Source organism: Hemitrygon akajei, chromosome 5, assembly GCF_048418815.1.
Source record: "Hemitrygon akajei chromosome 5, sHemAka1.3, whole genome shotgun sequence".
In the NCBI taxonomy this organism is placed as follows: domain Eukaryota; kingdom Metazoa; phylum Chordata; class Chondrichthyes; order Myliobatiformes; family Dasyatidae; genus Hemitrygon; species Hemitrygon akajei.
The window spans coordinates 138,226,704-138,245,216 of NC_133128.1; the positions used below are offsets into that span (position 1 = coordinate 138,226,704).

The 18,513-nt window shown below is 37.9% G+C and overlaps 1 protein-coding gene across 1 annotated transcript in view; it reads left to right on the forward strand.

Moving 5' to 3' along the window:
- slx9 (SLX9 ribosome biogenesis factor) overlaps positions 1-18,513 on the forward strand; it is a 162,534-nt gene that overhangs the window by 127,484 nt on the left and 16,537 nt on the right. Inside the window, exons 3-4 of the mRNA XM_073046632.1 lie at positions 9,363-9,425; positions 9,854-10,013. Of these exons, the coding sequence (XP_072902733.1) occupies positions 9,363-9,425; positions 9,854-10,013 (223 nt within the window). The remainder of the gene's footprint in view (positions 1-9,362; positions 9,426-9,853; positions 10,014-18,513) is intronic.

The following is an 18,513-nucleotide window of genomic DNA, read 5'->3' on the forward strand; positions in this document are numbered from 1 at the left end:
GGGTGGAGGGAGGGGGATTTTTCTTTTTTCTTTTCTTTTTGCTTGCTTTCCGCTTAGTTTTATTTCATGGGCTTATATGAAACTACAAAAATGGTCGCAGTGCCGTGACTTCTGGTTTCTCCTTGAACTTACTTCCTTCTTCCGGGTTCATGAGTTCACTTTTTTTTCAAACTTATGTGTTAACTGTAATAAATATTGTCAAGATGGATAGGACTATTAACTTTGTTTCTTGGAATACTAATGGTTTAAATCATCCGATTAAACGGAAAAAAACATTCAAAGTATTCCATAGAATGAATGCTAATGTTATTTTTGTACAAGAGACTCATGTAAGGAAGGTGGATAGTCAACGGTTGTTTAGGTTTTGGAAGGGCCAACAGTATCACTCAAATTCGCAAGCCAAAGTGAGAGGTGTTTCCATTTTTATAGATTCATCAACTTCTTTTATACATCATGAAACAATTTCAGATCCGCAAGGTAGATTTTTGCTTATTACTGGTCTACTTTTTAATCAAAAAGTTGTTTTAGTTAATGTTTATGCTCCAAATACTGATGGTCCTGAATTTTTTAAATGTTTATTTACATCCTTTCCTAATTTGAATCAATATAGACTGATAATGGGTGGGGATTTTAATTGTTGTTTAAACCCTTTGATGGATAGATCCAAGCCCATCCAAACTCTTCCGAATAAATCGGCTTCTCTCATTAACTCTTTTATGATTGATTCAGCTATTTGTGAAGTTTGGCGTTTTTTACACCCTAATGACAAAGAGTTTTCTTACTTTTCCCATGTTTACCATAATTACTCAAGAATTGATTACTTTTTCATTGATCACCATTTACTTACAGATGTTATGGATTGTAAATATGACTCTATTACCATATCTGATCATGCACCTTTGAAGTTATCTATTAAGATGACGGATTCATATATTAATACTAAAGGTTGGAGGTTTAATCCTGTTTTATTGCAGGATTCTGACTTTGTCAACTTTATTAAACAGCAAATTGATTTGTTTTTCTCAACAAATTCTACAACAGAGATCTCTAGTGGAACTTTGTGGGATACTTTTAAGGCATATATTCGTGGACAGATTATTTCATATTCTGCTGGAGTTAGGAAACGAACTAATTCTAAAATATTAACATTAGTTGATAAAATCAAAGCAATTGACAAGATTTATTCAATGACCCCTAGCAAAGAACTTTATAAAGAAAGAGTGGAACTTCAAATGGAGCATAGTTTACTATAATCCTCTTCGATTGAAAGTCAGTTAATTAAATCAAAAGCCCAATTCTATACATATGGAGATAAGTCTAGTAAATTACTAGCTAACCAATTGAAAATTGCTTCGGATAAACGACAGATTACTAGGACTCGTAAACAAGATGGTACTTTGACGATTGATCACAAAGAGATAAATAAAGCCTTTCAAGATTTTTATAATTCCTTATATCAATCAGAATGTACTAAGGACTCTTCTATAATAAATGAATTTTTAAAGGAAATTGTATATTCCAAAAGTAACTGTTGAGGATAGTGTATTTTTGGAGACACCTATTACGGAGTTTGAAATAGAAAAGGCTATTTTTTCAATGAATTCGGGTAAAGCTTCTGATCCAGATTGTTTTTCTACAGAATTTTTTAAATCTTTTTCTTCCATACTTTCTCCTTGGCTTTGTAAAATGTTTAAAGATGTATTAAGTATAGGCAAACTACCACAATCTTTTTATGAAGCTTCTATTTCTTTAATTCTTAAAAAAGATAAAGACCCTACCGAATGCGCATCCTATCAGCCTATATCCTTGCTGAATACGGATTTTAAGATTTTCAGTAAAATTTTGGCTAATAGATTAGAAAATATATTACCTCGAATTATTTCTGAAGATCAGACTGGATTTATTAAAAATCACTATTCATCTTTTAACATTAGAAAATTAATTAATATTATTTATACCTCTTCATCTAAAATACCAGAATGTGTCATTTCTGTAGATGCCGAAAAAGCATTTGATAGAGTCGAATGGTCATATTTATTTAATACATTGCAACATTTTAATTTTAGTTCAAAATTTATATCATAGATTAAATTAATATATCATAAACCTTTAGCTTCGGTTTTTATCAATAATCAAAGATCCCCTTTTTTTTCAGTTATTTCGGGGTAAAGGCAAGGTTGTCCTTTAAGTCCTTTATTATTTGACATTGCTTTATAACCCTTGGCTATAGCTATTCGTGAATCACCCAATATTTTCGGTATTACCCGTGGGGAGACGACGTATAAGGTATCATTATATGCGGATGTCTTGTTATTATATATATCTGACCCTGAAAGATCTATTCCTGCTATTTCTTCTTTGCTTGCTCAATTTAGTAACTTTTCTGGTTATAAATTGAATTTTAATAAGAGTGAACTATTTCCATTAAATATGCATGTTCCAATTTATAATCATGTACCATATAGAATTATTACAGATTATTTTACTTATTTAGGTATTAAAATTACTAAAAAACATAAAGATTTATTTAAAACTAATTTTCTACCTTTAATCGATCAAATTAAGCAACTTGCTAATAGGTGGTCTCCACTATCTTTGTCTTTGGTAGGCAGAGTTAATGCCATTAAGATGATGATACTACCTAAATTTTTATATTTATTTCAAGCATTACCAATTTTTATTCCTAAATCTTTTTTTGATATGGTTGACTCTAAAATATCTTCTTATTTGTGGCAGAACAAAAATCCTAGACTAGGCAAAAAATATTTACAGAAACCTAAGAAGGAGGGCGGCTTGGCTCTACCAAACTTAAGATTTTACTTTTGGGCAGTTAATATACGGTATTTAATATTCTGGACACAAGAATCGACTACAGCTGCTTGCCCACAATGGGTAAATTTGGAATGTAAATCTGTGCAAGATTTCTCACTGATCTCAATCTTAGGATCTTCACTTCCTTTTTCGTTACTCAAAATGAATAAACAGATAACTAATCCCATAGTCAAGTATACATTACGAATTTGGTTTCAATTTCGTAAATTTTTTGGCTTGAATAAGTTTATGCTGTCAAGTCCTATAATATCTAACTATTTCTTCCGACCTTCATCTATAGATCAAGCTTTTCTTTTATGGAAAACAAAAGGTATAACATGTTTTCGTGATCTGTTTTTGGATGATAACATTATGTCCTTTGAACAGCTATCTAATAAATATAATTTACCTAAAACCCATTTTTTTAGATATTTGCAAGTTAGAAATTTTTTGTATAATGAATTAAAGTCTTTTTCGAAAGAATGTCCATTGGACATTACAGATAGAATTTTAGCTCTTAATCCTTGTCTAAAGGGTTTAGTAGCTATCATTTATAATATGATTATGAGTGTACAGCCAGATGTATCAGAAAAAATTAAGAAGGAATGGCAGGATTAATTGCATTGTCCTATATCTACTGAGCAATGGGAAAAAATTTTATCATTGGTAAACTCGTCCTCTATTTGTGCTAAACATGCCCTAATACAATTTAAGGTTGTACATAGAGCTCACATGTCTAAAGATAAACTTGCTCGATTTTATTCTTATGTTAATTCAACCTGTGATAGATGTCATTCTGATGTTGCTTCATTGACTCGTATGTTTTGGTCTTGTCCTTGTTTACAAAATTATTGGAAAGATATTTTTAATATTATTTCAAGAGTTTTAAATATCAATTTCCAACCGCATCCTTTTACTGCAATTTTTGGTTTACCAATGATAGATAATAAGCGTCTATCCGCTTCATCTCAACGAATGATTGCATTTGTTACATTAATGGCTAGAAGATCTATTTTACTGAATTGGAAAGAAATTAACCCTCCAACTGTATTTCAGTGGTTTTCTCAAACTATTTCTTGTTTGAGTTTAGAAAAAATTAGAAGCGTGGTTTTTGATTCTTCAGTTAAATTTGAGGAAACTTGGAGACAATTTATTCAACATTTTCATATGAGTTAAATGGTCTGATCCTGAACCTTACTGTTATTATCCTTAATTATTTGGATGGAGGTTCAGAGTTATCGGCACTACTGTATGTATTTAACATTATGCAATTGCCCATGTTGGTTAGTTTTTTTGGGTTTTTTTTTTCTTTTTTTCTCTTTTTTTCGATTCTTTTACATCAATACTATGAGTTTGGGAGGCTTTATATATTGATTATTACATGTCTGATTGTCAATTTAAACTATTAATTATGTACTCTCAAACGTTTTGTATTCATATTTCACTTATGTTTTTCTTAAAATTAATAAAAAGATTTGAAAAGAAAGAGAGCACCCTGGTGTGTGATGCAAGCAAATTAATTTATTTTTTTTTCCTTTTAATAAGTTTTTTGTAAATAAGTCAATAGTTTTGAGATTGAATCAATTCTATATTCTCCCTGTGACTGTGTGGGTTTTCTCCGGGTGCTCTCTGGTGTCCTCTCACAGTCCAAAATTGTACCGGTTAGTAGGTTAATTTAGTTAGTCATTGCAAATTGTCCCATGATTAGGCTGGGATTAAATCGGGGAATTGCTAAGCGGTGTGGTTCAAATTACATAGTGTATTTATTCTCAAAATACATACAGTAATGGCGTTTCCAGAGGTTGTCATAGCCGGGGGGGTGGTAGTGGGGATAAGCTCCCACTACCCATAAAGTGCTCCAAATGGTGTGTGTCTCTAACACTCTGACAACCAAGTCCAACTCTTGGCCTTCATGTGTGGCCTAGCTACTAGGCCCGGCGGAACTGTTTCTACTAACAAGAGAAGGGGCAAGGGTGGACTACTGGCACCTCAAAACCAGTTGCTTTGGGCAGATGCAGCTCATCAGCCTTGGACAGCAGCCCGCCTAAGAGAAGAAAAGCTCTGATTTTAAACCTCTGCTGCCTTTCGGCCATACCCACCCATAGGAAAGGCTTTGGGAGTAAACCCCGAGAAAGAAATCCAGAGCCAGCATCTGTAAGGCAGTTAAATGTTGTTTACAACTTCACTCTGGCAACCTCTGCAAGGATACTGGTGCCAAGCTGTATCAGCGCTTGCCCTTCCCTTGGACTACATCAGCGATGTGGAGAGGGAGAACCCGCTGCATAGGTAACAGCCGGTTCTTCAAATCTTACCGACCAGGCTTGTGCCCTGGAGAGGACACAGTCCACCAGGGGCGCAAACCCCTGATCCCCTAGGATTGACGGCTGTCTTCCACATAATGGCAGTTGCTGTATAGTACAAGTACTATAATTAAATGCTTTTGTGTTGCTAAACTTTTATGATTACGTGAGCTCAGCATTACAACATGATTCCAATGTATTTTTTACATTTAGAGAAATGGCTAGTCTGTGTGTTTAGAACTGGTGCAGGCCATTGATTGGCACTGTTCTGCTGATAGTCAATTAGATCATAAGATATAGGGGCAGAATTAAGCTATTTGGCCCATTGGGTCTGCCTCCACCATTTCATCATCGCTGATCCCGTTTTCCTCTCAGCCCCAATCTGCTGCCTTCTCCCCATATCCCTTCATAACGTGACCAGTCAAGTATCTATCAACTTGTGCCAATGAAGCTGGGTGACTGCACTGAAACTGTGCAGTTTCCAAGTATTGGAAAGGTAATTAAGACCATCATGACCTTTTCCACAGTGCAGGATAACATTCAGAGATATCATTCTGCAACCAGTAGTTTTGATAGTGTTTTGAATCTCAGCTTCAGCTCAAAGTCATTTTGTAGTGAGATCAATTTTTTATCCACTCTTCCTGTTAATTCCTCATTACAAGTGTTCAGGAATGGATTTAATACCCAATCTGGAATTTGGATTGAGAGAAGATCTTGAAATCTCTCTGAAATGTCTCTATGTAGCTCACCTAGGTGGGCACAGATACTTGAAGATCATCATCCTGTGTTCTTTCTTTTTCTCCAAATCAGACAGGCTTGGAAATTGGTAAAAGTTGTGATGACTGATGTTGCACTTAAATAAGGCTTAGACAGAAATATGGGGACAACTAATTTCACCTGGATAAGATTCGCATAATTTCCTTGAAATTTAAGATTGATGTCATTAAACCACTAATAATTCTAACAAATAAGCAATGTCATGCCAAATATTTTTGAGTTTTTAACTGAATGAATCATTTGGGTCTTCAAAGGATTTTTTCACCGTTTCAAAAAGTGCAAAGAACCGTCTCAGTTAATTTCTTTTTGGGAGCCATTCTGACTTGTGAGCTACAGCAAGTGTTCAAACTGTTTATCATTCTCAATACAAAACTCTTGAAATAGTCGAGAATTTAGAGAATGGGGCTATTTATTTACCACTGTGGTAGAAGTATTTAATGGTTTGTGTAGCTAATCTCTTAGGTTTTTTGCGACAAGATATTGTTTTTTATTACACAGTGAATGGTAAATGTATTAGTTACAACATTTTTTTCAAGAAAGTAATAACCCCACAGTGGTGTCCTGTCATTGAAGGTACCCTGTCTGTTGCACAAGAATGTTGCTCAAATTAGTTGCTCAACAGTCTGAAATATTGACCCCCCCCCCAATAACTTCCTAGTTTCCTTGCAAATAATGATTCTTGAACCATGCTTTCAACTTTTACAAAACCAATATAACCAAGAGGCAAAGATTAATTGCCTGGCAAAGTTGACTCATCCAACTGCAGAACAAATTCTGTTGTCCCATGCGCACAAAGTGCCTTCCACATTCTCAGACATTTCATCTATTCGTCTTTGAACGGAGATGTTGCTCAGCAAAATTGCTTTTAATTATTCGGTCTGGTGACTTCTGTGATACTGTATTCAGAACTTCCCTTACTACTAGCAGAATGTTCTGTTCCAATTGTATAGGGTTTTCCAGATTTAGCAATGAGCAATGAATGTTGAATGAAGTACAGACTGTCACTGTTTTGTGAAGTGCTTGAAAACATGTTCTGAAGTGTTTCCATATCTGAAAGTTTTCACAGAGTGACTGAAAATAAGCCAAGTTCTTGTTTGTCTTGACAAGAGTGTATTCTCTTCAAATATTCAAGGAGCCATGACAGTTTTATTGCCTCATTTGAAATTACTTTTTCATACAACAGAGTTATAGACTGCTGTTGGTTGCTTGGTGCTGGTATAAATCCATATTTCAGATACTCCACACTATGCTGTCTGCAATGTTTTTTTCATTTGGCCTGCTTCTGCCAATTTTGTTATGGATTATTGACCACAGTCAATTGCCTATTGTTTAAGGCCAAACTCAAGTACGTGATTAATAAAGGGGAAAGTTATGACATCATCACAGCTCAGGCAAAAACTGACTGTATATTACGTGGGGCAGCGATGTCTCAATTGGGCCATAGGCTGGAGAAATGTTGTCAAGACCATTTGAAAGAGCAGATTATGAACTTTACTTCATTAAACGTCATACCCTAATTCACAGAAGTAGTGTCACCACGTGATCAGAGTATGGAAATTGCGCTAGCTAGCACTGTACTACAGTAGTGAATGGTAATATTGTGCGGGTGGGAAATAACACATACTTTTCTTCAGTCCAGATTTCTCATAATATGCTAAATTTACAAGTATCTCATTACTTTGTAACAACTATATTGCACTTTGAGCAAAGTCTAAGAGAACTGTGGGTTAACGAGATGAGGTGATACATGATCATTGTAATCAGTTATGAGGCACTGAGGATCAAGTGCTAACAAATGCTTATGATAAATCATCCATTTTTTGAATTAAGCCTGTTTTCATTCAGCTGCCATCCCCCCTACTTAACTCCCATTATCTTTATTGCCCCCAAGAAGCTCCTACCGCCTCCATACAGATGCTATCCCCCTCTTGGAAACCACTAACCTCTGGTCTACATTGAATTTAGCAAGGCTTTTCACAAGATCTTGTGTGATCGGCTGATCTGGAAGATTAGGTCAGCTGGAATCCAGCGTGAACGAGCCACTTTGGTACAACATTGTTTTGGTGAAAGCAGACAGAGTGTGGTTGTGGAAGATTGTTTTTGTCAGATTGAAGTCCTGTGACCAGTAGTGTGCCAGAAGGATTGGTTTCCATACATATTAACTATTTGAACGAGTACGTAGGTGACATGATTAGCATGCTTGGAGATTACACTAAAATTGGTGGTGTGGTAGACAGTGAAGAAGTTTATCTCAGGATATAACAGGATATTTATTAACTGGGAAAAATGGGTCAAGAAATTGGCTGAAGGAACATTACTTGGACAAATGTGAAATTATGCATTTTGGAAAACTAGGGCAGGATATGCTCAGTGAATGACAGAAACCAGTGGAGATTTGTAAACAGTGAGACCTAAGGGTATAAGAACATAGTTTTCAGAAAGAGGCAACACTGGTAGAAAGTAGGAAAGGGGGAGCAAGGTGTACAGCATGCTTGACAGGAGCATTAATTACATGAGTCAGGTTACAGTTATATAAAGTGCTGGTTAACATACATTTGCAGTTCTGGTCACCATTCTCTAGAAAAGATGTGCTGAAGCTGAGAGGCTGCAGCAAAGATTCACAAGGATGATGGCTTCAGTTGTAAGGACAAGCTGTAATTAATGAAGGAAGTTGAGAAGTGACCTTTTTTGGATGTTTATAATCATGGGGGGGGGGGGGGGTCATAGATAAAATAAATTGTCCGTCCTTTTCCCAGGGTAGGCGAGTCTAAATCAAGAAGGCGGATTTAAGTTGAAAGGGAAAGGATTTAAATGGGACCTGAGAAACAAGCTTTTCACACAGAGTGTGGTTTATGGACAGAGTAAACTACAGGAGAAAGTAGGAGAGGTCGGTGCATTTACAATTTAAAAATACATTTGGATAGGTATGTGGATGGAAAATGTGGAGAGGGATATGGAACAAACACAGGCAAAAAGGACTGGTTCAGGAAGACACATTGGTTGGCATGGAAAAGTTGGGACAAGGGACTGTTTCCATGCTGTTTGATCCTGGATTTCTCCTTAAACCTGTACATGAGAATATTCACATGCTTGTAATCATGGAGAATAGAAATTTGGCACGTTCAACCTGCCTTCACAACCCTTTTAAATTTTATATGGAATCTGTACAGCACCAAGACCGATCTTTTCTTAACTGAAGTGTACAGTCCAAGGCTTGAGAGAATACAGTAATCAGTTACAACAGGTAGGTGGGAACTGAAATCATGATGATTGGCCTTGCTCCTTATACTAAACTGACAAACTCGTTTGCTGAATTGGATTTTTATGAAAAAGGCTTTTGATGAATGCTGGCAACGAAAGACTACTTAAGTATCTGCATTATTCTTTCATCTCCAGTAAATCTACAGTACTTTTCATAAAATTGTTTATTTTCTTGCACTCCTCTTCTGATGTAACACTGATTGTCTTCTGCAGGTGACAAGATTCAGCTCCCAAAGAAAGAGAAGCTAAAGCAGAGGCGTGAGCAATGGCTTCAGAGTAAGTATCACCCACTTAAGCTGCCAGTTTGATTGTGTAAGATGTAGACCAGTGTCAGGCTACAAGTAGGCAAGAAAAGGTGTGCGTGTTGAATGAATATATGTAGACCAGGTACTGGAGAGCTTATGTTCACTAATACATTTTGAAAAAGCCTTTTCATACCTCTGGTTTGTACATGGCATGCTGGTTTTGTTTGCTGTCTTATTTACAGTTTAAAGTAGTTTGAATACTAAAGGTTGATTTTAGGACATGAGTGTGTGGAGAATTGTTGCCTGTGATAGTATCCCAGTGTGAATCCAGTAGATGATACTGTATGTAGTAGCATAAACCATCAATTGATATTAAAATTCCAACTACTTATAATTTACATTTAACTAATATCATAAAGAATGTTAGCCTCAATGCGGACTTGCACTGTTATCTGGCAGAGATCGAGATGATTAAACTTGTAAAACAGAAGAAGAAAGCCCAAGAGAAACGGAAATCCACCCCTGTGGTGGGAGACATGCAGCCACTTTCTGATGCACTGCCAGAATTGACAGATTTGATCAGCACAAGCAACAATTCAATGGCCCAGAAATCAAAGAGGTACAGACAGACATTTGTAATTATATCAGGATGTTTGTGATTTTCAGCAATCTGAATCTTATTGTTCATTTGCTTGGTTTGAATTTCACTATGCTGTTTCATTATGATCTATGATATCAACACTGGACCCCATCTGTCTACCTATTTGTTACAGGATTAATAGTTAATCATGAATAAGGAAGACAAATTGTTGGAATATGGATAGGCTCATTTAGCTGCATTATGGCTCATCTGCACTTCAACTTGCATGACTTGGTACCATGACTCCAAATTCACATGCCTAACAAAAATACATGAGCGTTACTGCCAATATTTTTTTGATGTTCATCAGTTCTTTTGGAGGGTGGAGCTTATGATTTCCATGGCTTGAGAAAGAGCTTTCTCTCTTTTCCCTTGCACGGCCAATTTTTCCTTAAGAATTATATTCCTCAAATAAAAACAAAATGCTGGAGATACTCAGCAGGTTATGCTGCATCTGTGGTAAGAGAGCATAATTAATGTTTCAGATCAAAGAAACTTCATCAAGTCCTCAACTATTTCCAGCATTTCTATAGGTTTTCCTGTGGTACAGCAGTTGTGGCCCAGCTGAATGTAATAAACTTGCACCATTGCGTCTCTGCTCTTGTATTCTATGCTGATCAAGGCAAGTATCATGTTCATTGCCTTCACCACCTTTTAAAATGTATTCATCCTCCTTATAAACTGTATTCATCCATTCCCCCCATCCTTGAAGTTTTCATGTTTTATTGTTTTACAACATTGAATCACAGTGAATTTAATTTAACTTTTTTGATACCAATCAACAAAAAAGACTCATTTGTGTCAAAGTGAAAACAAATTTCTACAAATTGGTCTAAACTTATTAAAATTATTAAACACAAAATAATTGCATAATTATTCTCCCTATCAGGTCAGTATTTAGTAGATGCACCTTTTCAGCAATCACAGCATTGAGTCTGTGTGGATAGGTCTCTATATCAGCTTTGCACATTTAGACACTGCAATTTTTCCCCATTCTTCTTTAAAAAACTGCTCAAGCTCTGTCAGATTGCATGGGGATCAGCCCTTTTCAAATCCAGCCACAAATTCTCAATTGGGTTGAGGTCTGGACTTGACTTGGCCACTCCAAGACATTAACTTTGTTGTTTTTAAGCTATTCCTGTGTAGCTTTGTCTTTATGATTGGGGTCATTGCTTTGCTGGAAAACAAATCTCCCAAGTCGCTGTTCTCTTGCAGACTGCATCAGGTTTTCCTCCAGGATTTCCCTATAATTTTGTTACATTCATTTTACCCTCTACCTTCATAAGTCTTCCAGGGCCTGCTGCAGTGAAGCATCCCCACAGCATGATGCAGCCACCACCATGCTTCACAGTAGGGATGGTGTGCTTTTGATAATGTGTGGTGTTTGGCTTACACCAAACGTAGTGTTTAGTCTGATGGCCAAAAAGCTCAATTTTGGCTTCATCAGACCATAGAACCTTCTTCCAGCCGACTTCAGAGTCTTCCGCATGCCTTCTGGCAAACTCTAGCCAAAATTTCTTGTTTTTTTTTCCAACAGTGGTATTACTCTTTGCCACACTCCCATAAAACTGCAAATGGTGAAGCACCATGGCAACAGTTGTATATGCAGTCTCTCCCATCTCAGCCACTGAAGCTTGTAATTCTTCCAGGGTCTCTTGGTGTCTTCCCTCACAAGTCCCCTTCTTGTACAGTCAATCATTTTTTGAGGGCAGCCTGCCCTAGGCAGATTTACAGCGGTGCCATATTCTTTCCATTTCTTGATGATTGACTTAACTGTATTCCAAGGGATATTCAGTGACTTGAACATTTTCTTGTATCCATCTCCTGACTTGTGCTTTTCAATAACCTTTTTGTCAAGTTGCTTAGAGTATTCTTTTGTCTTCATGGTGTAGTTTTTGCCAGGATACTGACTCTTCAGCAGTTGGACCTTCTAGTTACGGGTGTATTTTTACGACAATCAATTGGAATACTTTGACTGAACACAGGACTCCAAAAACAGATTTCCATTTAACTAATTATGTGACTTCTAAAACCAAGTGGCTGCACCAGTAATTATTTGGTGTGCCATATTAAAGGGGGTGAATACTTAAGCAATCAATTATTTTGTGTTTTATATTTGTAATTAATTTAGATCAGTTTGTAGAGATCTGTTTTCACTTCTGTTGATCAGTGTTTTAAAAAAAGCCAGATTAAATCCACTGTGATTCAATGTCGTAAAACAATAAAACTTGAAAACTTCCTGGGGGGGGGGGGGGGGTCGGTGGTGAATACTTTTTATAGGCACTGTACCAGTGCTGCCACCTTTAGGAATCCTGTACACTGAGATCCCTCAGTTTCATGCTCCTTTCTTGAGCCCTATCATTCATGGTATATATATCAGAGTTTGTTGTCCTCCCAAAGTGCATCACCTCATCGTTGTCAGGTTTAAATTCCATCTGCCATTATTTACAGTAGATTAATGTCATCTATAGTCTCCTTGCTATCACCATGCAACCTTTTTTTATGTCATCATTGCCCTGTGTCTGCCACCCTAGTTTTTTTCATGTGTAAAATATTCAGAACATTCCAGAATTACAGGAAAAGCTAAACAAGGAGAAGAATAATTTTATCAGACATGGATACAACTCCATCAGGAATAATACTCTTGACATTATGATGGTGAGATCCAAGCAAGAGGAGCTACTCTGAGCAACAGCTATTTGTTAGTGGAACGAAGTAAGAATGTAAACTATATAGTCCACTTATGTCTGTCAGAGAGGGAAATCTGCCATATTTCCCTGGTTTGGTTTAATTGAGTGGAGATTGCACATTCATTCCCTGGGGGTGCTTCATTTTCTCCTGCACCCCGCAGATGTGCTGGTTATTAGATAAATGGTTACTGTGAATTTACCTCCAGTGTGGGAGGGTTGGAGGAGAATTAGAGCAGAGTTGATAAGTATATGAAAGAGAGTAGTTTGTAGGAAAAAATGTAGTGGTATGGGATTGATGGAAATAGAGCAAGAGTAGCCGATTGGTATCCTCATCTCTTAAAGAATAACAAATGAGTAAGAGTATAAAATATCAAGAAATTACCTTGCCACAAAAGGCAAATTAACATGAAAGCAGAATATCAGATATTATTAAGTGATGGCTGAATCATGAGACCAAGGCTGTTGCAGGGTTGCTCCCAGAAAGGATATATTTTCGGTGTTTGTCCATTTTGAATTAAACCTTCAGTCTGCTACTACATCATCATCTTCTTCTTTCTCCAACACTACACTTTCCTGGACCCATCCAAGGACTCAGAAGCAAAGAATAATGCTGGAAGATGCACCAGCTACTCCCAAAGCCCCTCTTCCTCCACCCACCCCCATCCCCAGTGTTTGAAATATCATCATCATGGTTGAGACTTTGAATTGTAAGAAAATGGTCAAAGCTGTTCAAGATTGTTATTAAGTAAACTCCAACATGTCATTTTGAAAAATCTTATTTTTTAAAATTTTGTTCACTTAACACGCACCCATGAATGTAGTGAATTTGACAAGCTGTGTGCAAATCAGTGAAATAGAGAGCTAAATAATTTAGTGGTAGAGGAAGAATTAAGGACCTGGTTTATGCAGTTCTGGAGCAGTTCTGAAGACATTCAATGTCTTCATTCTTTAGAAATTTTTGAAGTATGGGATGGGCTGTATGAATGCTGGAAGTTGGTAACGCTGCAGTCACTTTTCATCTGAAAAGTTTCCAAAAGCAGTAGACTGCTGTCAGAATGTGTAAACATTAAATGTGGTTTGAATAAAAGTTTATATAAGACTTTTATAATGTAAAATTAAACTCCAGCTGTGTTGAAAAAAATTTACTGACTTAGTTGAAATAAGTATAATGAATTCTCGAATTGTAAGAACAGATGTTTTAAAATTCCAAAATATTAATTTATAGAGATACAAAAACACACTGCTTAGTGAATAGTGGATCAGAAATAATGTTTCTTAAGTGTTGTGAACATACAAGGGGTGATTGATAAGTTTGTAGCCTAAGGTAGAATGAGTCAATTTTAGAAAACCTAGCACATTTATTTTTAACATAGTCCCCTCCTACATTTACACACTTAGTCCAGTAGTCATGGAGCATACGGCTCTTGGACATCCAGAAAGTGTCCACAGATGGCTGATTGATAAGTTTGTGGCCTGTGGTAGAAGGAGATGGGTTATACAGCTCTTGTTACATGCACATGCAGGTCAACTCTTTGAGTGATTATACAGAATGTTTGAAGATAATAACTCATTTCCTACCTTAGGCTACAAACTTATCAATCACCCCTGATGAGTTATTAACTTCAAACTTCTATAAAGTTTGAAGTTAATAACTTCAAACCTCTATAACCCTCTTCCTTGAAAACCTCTATAAAGTTAGTAAGACACAACTTGCCCTGTATAAAGCCATGCTGACTGTCCTAATTTGACCATTTTCCCCCAAATGGTTGTAAAAACTAACTCTAAGAATCCTCTCCATTAGCTTCCTTGCCATTGATGTGCGTTTCCCAGTCTATAATTCCCAGGATTATTCCTTATTTCCTTCTTGATCAAAGGCACAACATTAGTGAATTGGTAGTCTTCTGGAACCTTGTCTATGGCTAAGAGAGGACAACAAATATCCTTTTCAAGACTCCAACAATTTCATTTTTTTGCCTCTCTCAATAACGTTGGATATATTGTTTCAGGCTGGGGGTCTTGTCAACCTTATGTTCTTCAAAAGACCCAACACCTACAATTGATGGTGAAACTCAGCTTGATCTCTGACGAACAAAGGGGCCTGAAGGGAGATTTAACAGTGCAGTTTGAAGTTAAGGTGCTTGATGATGAGAAAAAAAGATCGATTTCCTGATATAAATAGATATACAATGGGAAAGCCATGCCAGAACAACATTAGGTGCAGAGATGAGTATCACCAGTCTGCATTGAAACTCAATCAGATCTGTTTTTAATTTCTAGCTGTGCATTTGGTTAGCTATGCATTTCTTACTGTGTATCCCAAAAAAAATCTCAAAGTATCAATTGCTGTGTGATAAATGAAAGTTGAATTGGCTCTCTGCTATGTCACTGATTATGAGGAGTTTATTTGGATGAACTAGATCCTCTCCCTCGAACGGTAGAGTAAAGAAATGATAAAGGCAGACAAAAGGGATGGTGGAACAAGTACAACATAAATAGGATAGGTTCAAGCTTTGCTATCTATGCAGCATGTAATAAATACAACTTTAAGAGATTTGACAAAAGAACCAGACTGGTATGAGAAAAAATGTTATTCACAAAGTTATTATCTTGAATGCACTGTCTAAAAGGCTAGTGGAAGCAAATTTGAGATTAACTGAAAAATCTGCAAGGCTCTGAGAGAAGTTTAGAAAAATTGAACAAATTAGATAGTTACTTGATGAGTGGTGTTGGTAAAATGAGGTAAAAGATTTTCTAAGTGAGACCACCTTTCACTGGCATCATATGTCTAGGGTATACACACTCTGGTCCCACCAAATCCATGAGATTGGGATGTCTCGCCTAGCCAAGCCTTGGTTTGTGCAAATGCTGTGTGATTTGCTGCCCCGTTACAGCTCGTCACAGGAAATAACAGGTAGCTCGTGGCATACAATTAAAAGAAGTAAATTTATGAATATTAACTTAACTAAAGAGTTGGTAGAGAAAAGGAAAGAAAAAAACCAAAAAGAGCCCGTTATAATTAAACAGTCAAATGTGCACGGGTTGAGCTCAACCCTTTCAAAGGTCATACTCACCAATCCCCACCTTGGCACTACCGAATCACAGCCCCCTCCGGATCGAATCCTACGACCAATTCTCTCCAGCATCTTCTCTCTTCATCTCTCACCAAACAAAGACCAAGACTCTCATTGGTGTCAGGCAAAAAAACCCGCTCCCCCAGCCTCTCTCCTGATTGGATGGCTCACACTCCTAAGCACCCCTTATCTCTTAACAATAACCCAAACACTGTTGGCAGTGAAACCTTTACCAGGGTGTTACATTCTCCACTCAACCCCCGCCCCCATCAAAACAGTCATGTCCTCATGACTTTGAAATAATTTATCATCCCCTCATTAATAACAGTGTTCAAAGGAATTTTGTGATCACAGAACCTCCAATGCATTTGTAAATGGTAGTGACATATCTCACTAGGGGAATAGGCGCAACAGTCTGTTCCCCCAGTGCGACATAGGCTAGCCTATCTGGGGGTTTCCTGACTCTCTGAGACCTCCTTACCCCATCATCTATTCCTTTAGTTTCAAACACTCCCTGGGATCTTTCCTGTCTACATGGAGAGGCCTCTCCCTGTCCATTATTCATGCCTTCCAACAACTCAGGTCCCTTTGTCACTTGACTAAGATCGGCTTCTTGCACAGTCACTTTAGAGCCCAGTCTCCCATCGTTGTGCAGCCACAAACCTGCCTGCCCATTGCTAGTTCCCCACCTTTCATCCACATTGGTATGGGGTTGTTTGGGAATTTCTTCATCCATTATTGGGGAGTTTACAAAGGGTAGCACATACCACACCCACATTTCCTCATCCTGTTGAGTCAGTACCACATTCAGTGGTTAGGTCCCTTCCAGACCTTTCAGCTGCTTGTCTCTCGTTCTCACATATCGTCGCAGAGTATTCTTACTAGGTGCATGGTCCATGTCGGGCTCTGGGTTAACATGTACCTCTTGTCCCAGAGGTAGAAGGTGGTTCCAGTGGTGTATCTTGACAGGTCCACTCCCATCCACTGGTTTCAACCGGGAAAATTGGCACATTTGGCATCTGACTCTCCACCATGTAAGGTGTAGCCACCCAGCGGTCAGCCAACTTAATCTTCCCTGGTACCCCCAAATTCTTTATGAGAGCTCTGTCTTCAGACGTCAGTTAGGAGAACCTAACCTTTTGATCATATCTCCTCTTATTTTCTTGATTCTGCTTGGTTGCAGAGACCTCTGCTAGTTCATATGTCATTTGCAATTCCCTCCACATATCAGACACATACTTCAGATAAGTCTTCTGTGATAAATGTTCTCCGCCAGTTGCAAAACAGATGTCAACAGGCAACCTTGCTTCGTGCCCAGACATCAAATAATACGGCGAGTATCAAGTGGCTTTATTCTGTATACAGTTGTAGCAGTGGACCAGATACCCAATATGTTGGCTGCATTTGTTGTTCTTGCTGATCTCCACGGTTCTGAGCATGTCTAGCAATCTCCAGTTGAGCCTCTCGGGCTGGGGATCACCCTGAGGTTGATAAGGCGTAGTCATTGACTTCTCAACTCCAAGCCTGCCCAGTAACTCATGTATGAGCGTACTCTTGAAATCCCTTCCCTGATCTCTGTGTATCTGGCTGGGGAAGCCATAATGAATGAAATACTTTGGCTATGGTAGACGCCCTCTGATCCTTTGTAGGGAAGGCTTGAGCATATCTGGTGTAGTGATCCATAATAACCAAGACATCTGCCATGTTGCTGGAATCAGGCTCTATGATTAGAAGATCCATACACACTGGAACAAGTGGCCCCGCACTCTGCAAATGGGATAATGGAGTGGCCCTCATAGGCAGCGTCTTCCTTCGAATACATCAGATACACAACTTGCAATACTCTTCAACCTCAGGCTTTATTCAAGGCCAGTAGAACTGATCTCTGGCCAATCCATAGGTCTTGTCAAAGCCCAAATGTCTTGAATCATCATGAAGTACCTTCAACACAATCCTCCGATACTTCTCAGGCAGAACCAGCAGGGAACACCGAGGCCTGTTTGAAGGAGACGTGATCCAGTATAGGGTCTAGTTCCTCAACTCCAGTTAGATAAGACCATAAGATATAGGAGCAGAAGTAGGCCATTCAGCCCAATGAGTCTGCTCCGCCATTCAATTGTGGGGCTGATCTAATTTCTTCCAGTCATCCCCACTCCCCTGCCTTCTCCACATACCCTTTGATGCCCTGGCTAATCAAGAACCTATCTATCTCTGCCTTAAATGCACCCAATGACTTGGCCTCCACAGCCACTCATGGCAACAAATTCCACAGATTTGCCACCCTCTGACAAAAGTAATTTCTCCGCAACTCTGATCTAAATGGACATCCTTCAATCCTGAAGTTGTGCTCTCTTGTCCTGGAGTCCCCTACTATGGGAAATAAATTTGCAATATCTAATCTGTTCAGGCCTTTTAACATTAGGAATATTTCTGTAAGATCCCTCCAAGGAGTACAGCCTAAGAGCTGCTAGACATTCCTGGAATCATTCTTCTGAATCTTCTCTGAACCCTCTCCAACGTCAGTATATCCTTTCTAAAATATGGAGCCCAAAACTGCACACAATATTCCAAGTGTGGTCTCATGAGTGCCTTATAGAGCCTCAACATAAGAATCCTGCTCTTATATTCTATAGAAATGAATGCCAACATTGCACTTGCCTTCTTCACCACCAACTTAACCTTAACCTTTAGGGTATCTGGCACAAAGACTCCCAAGTC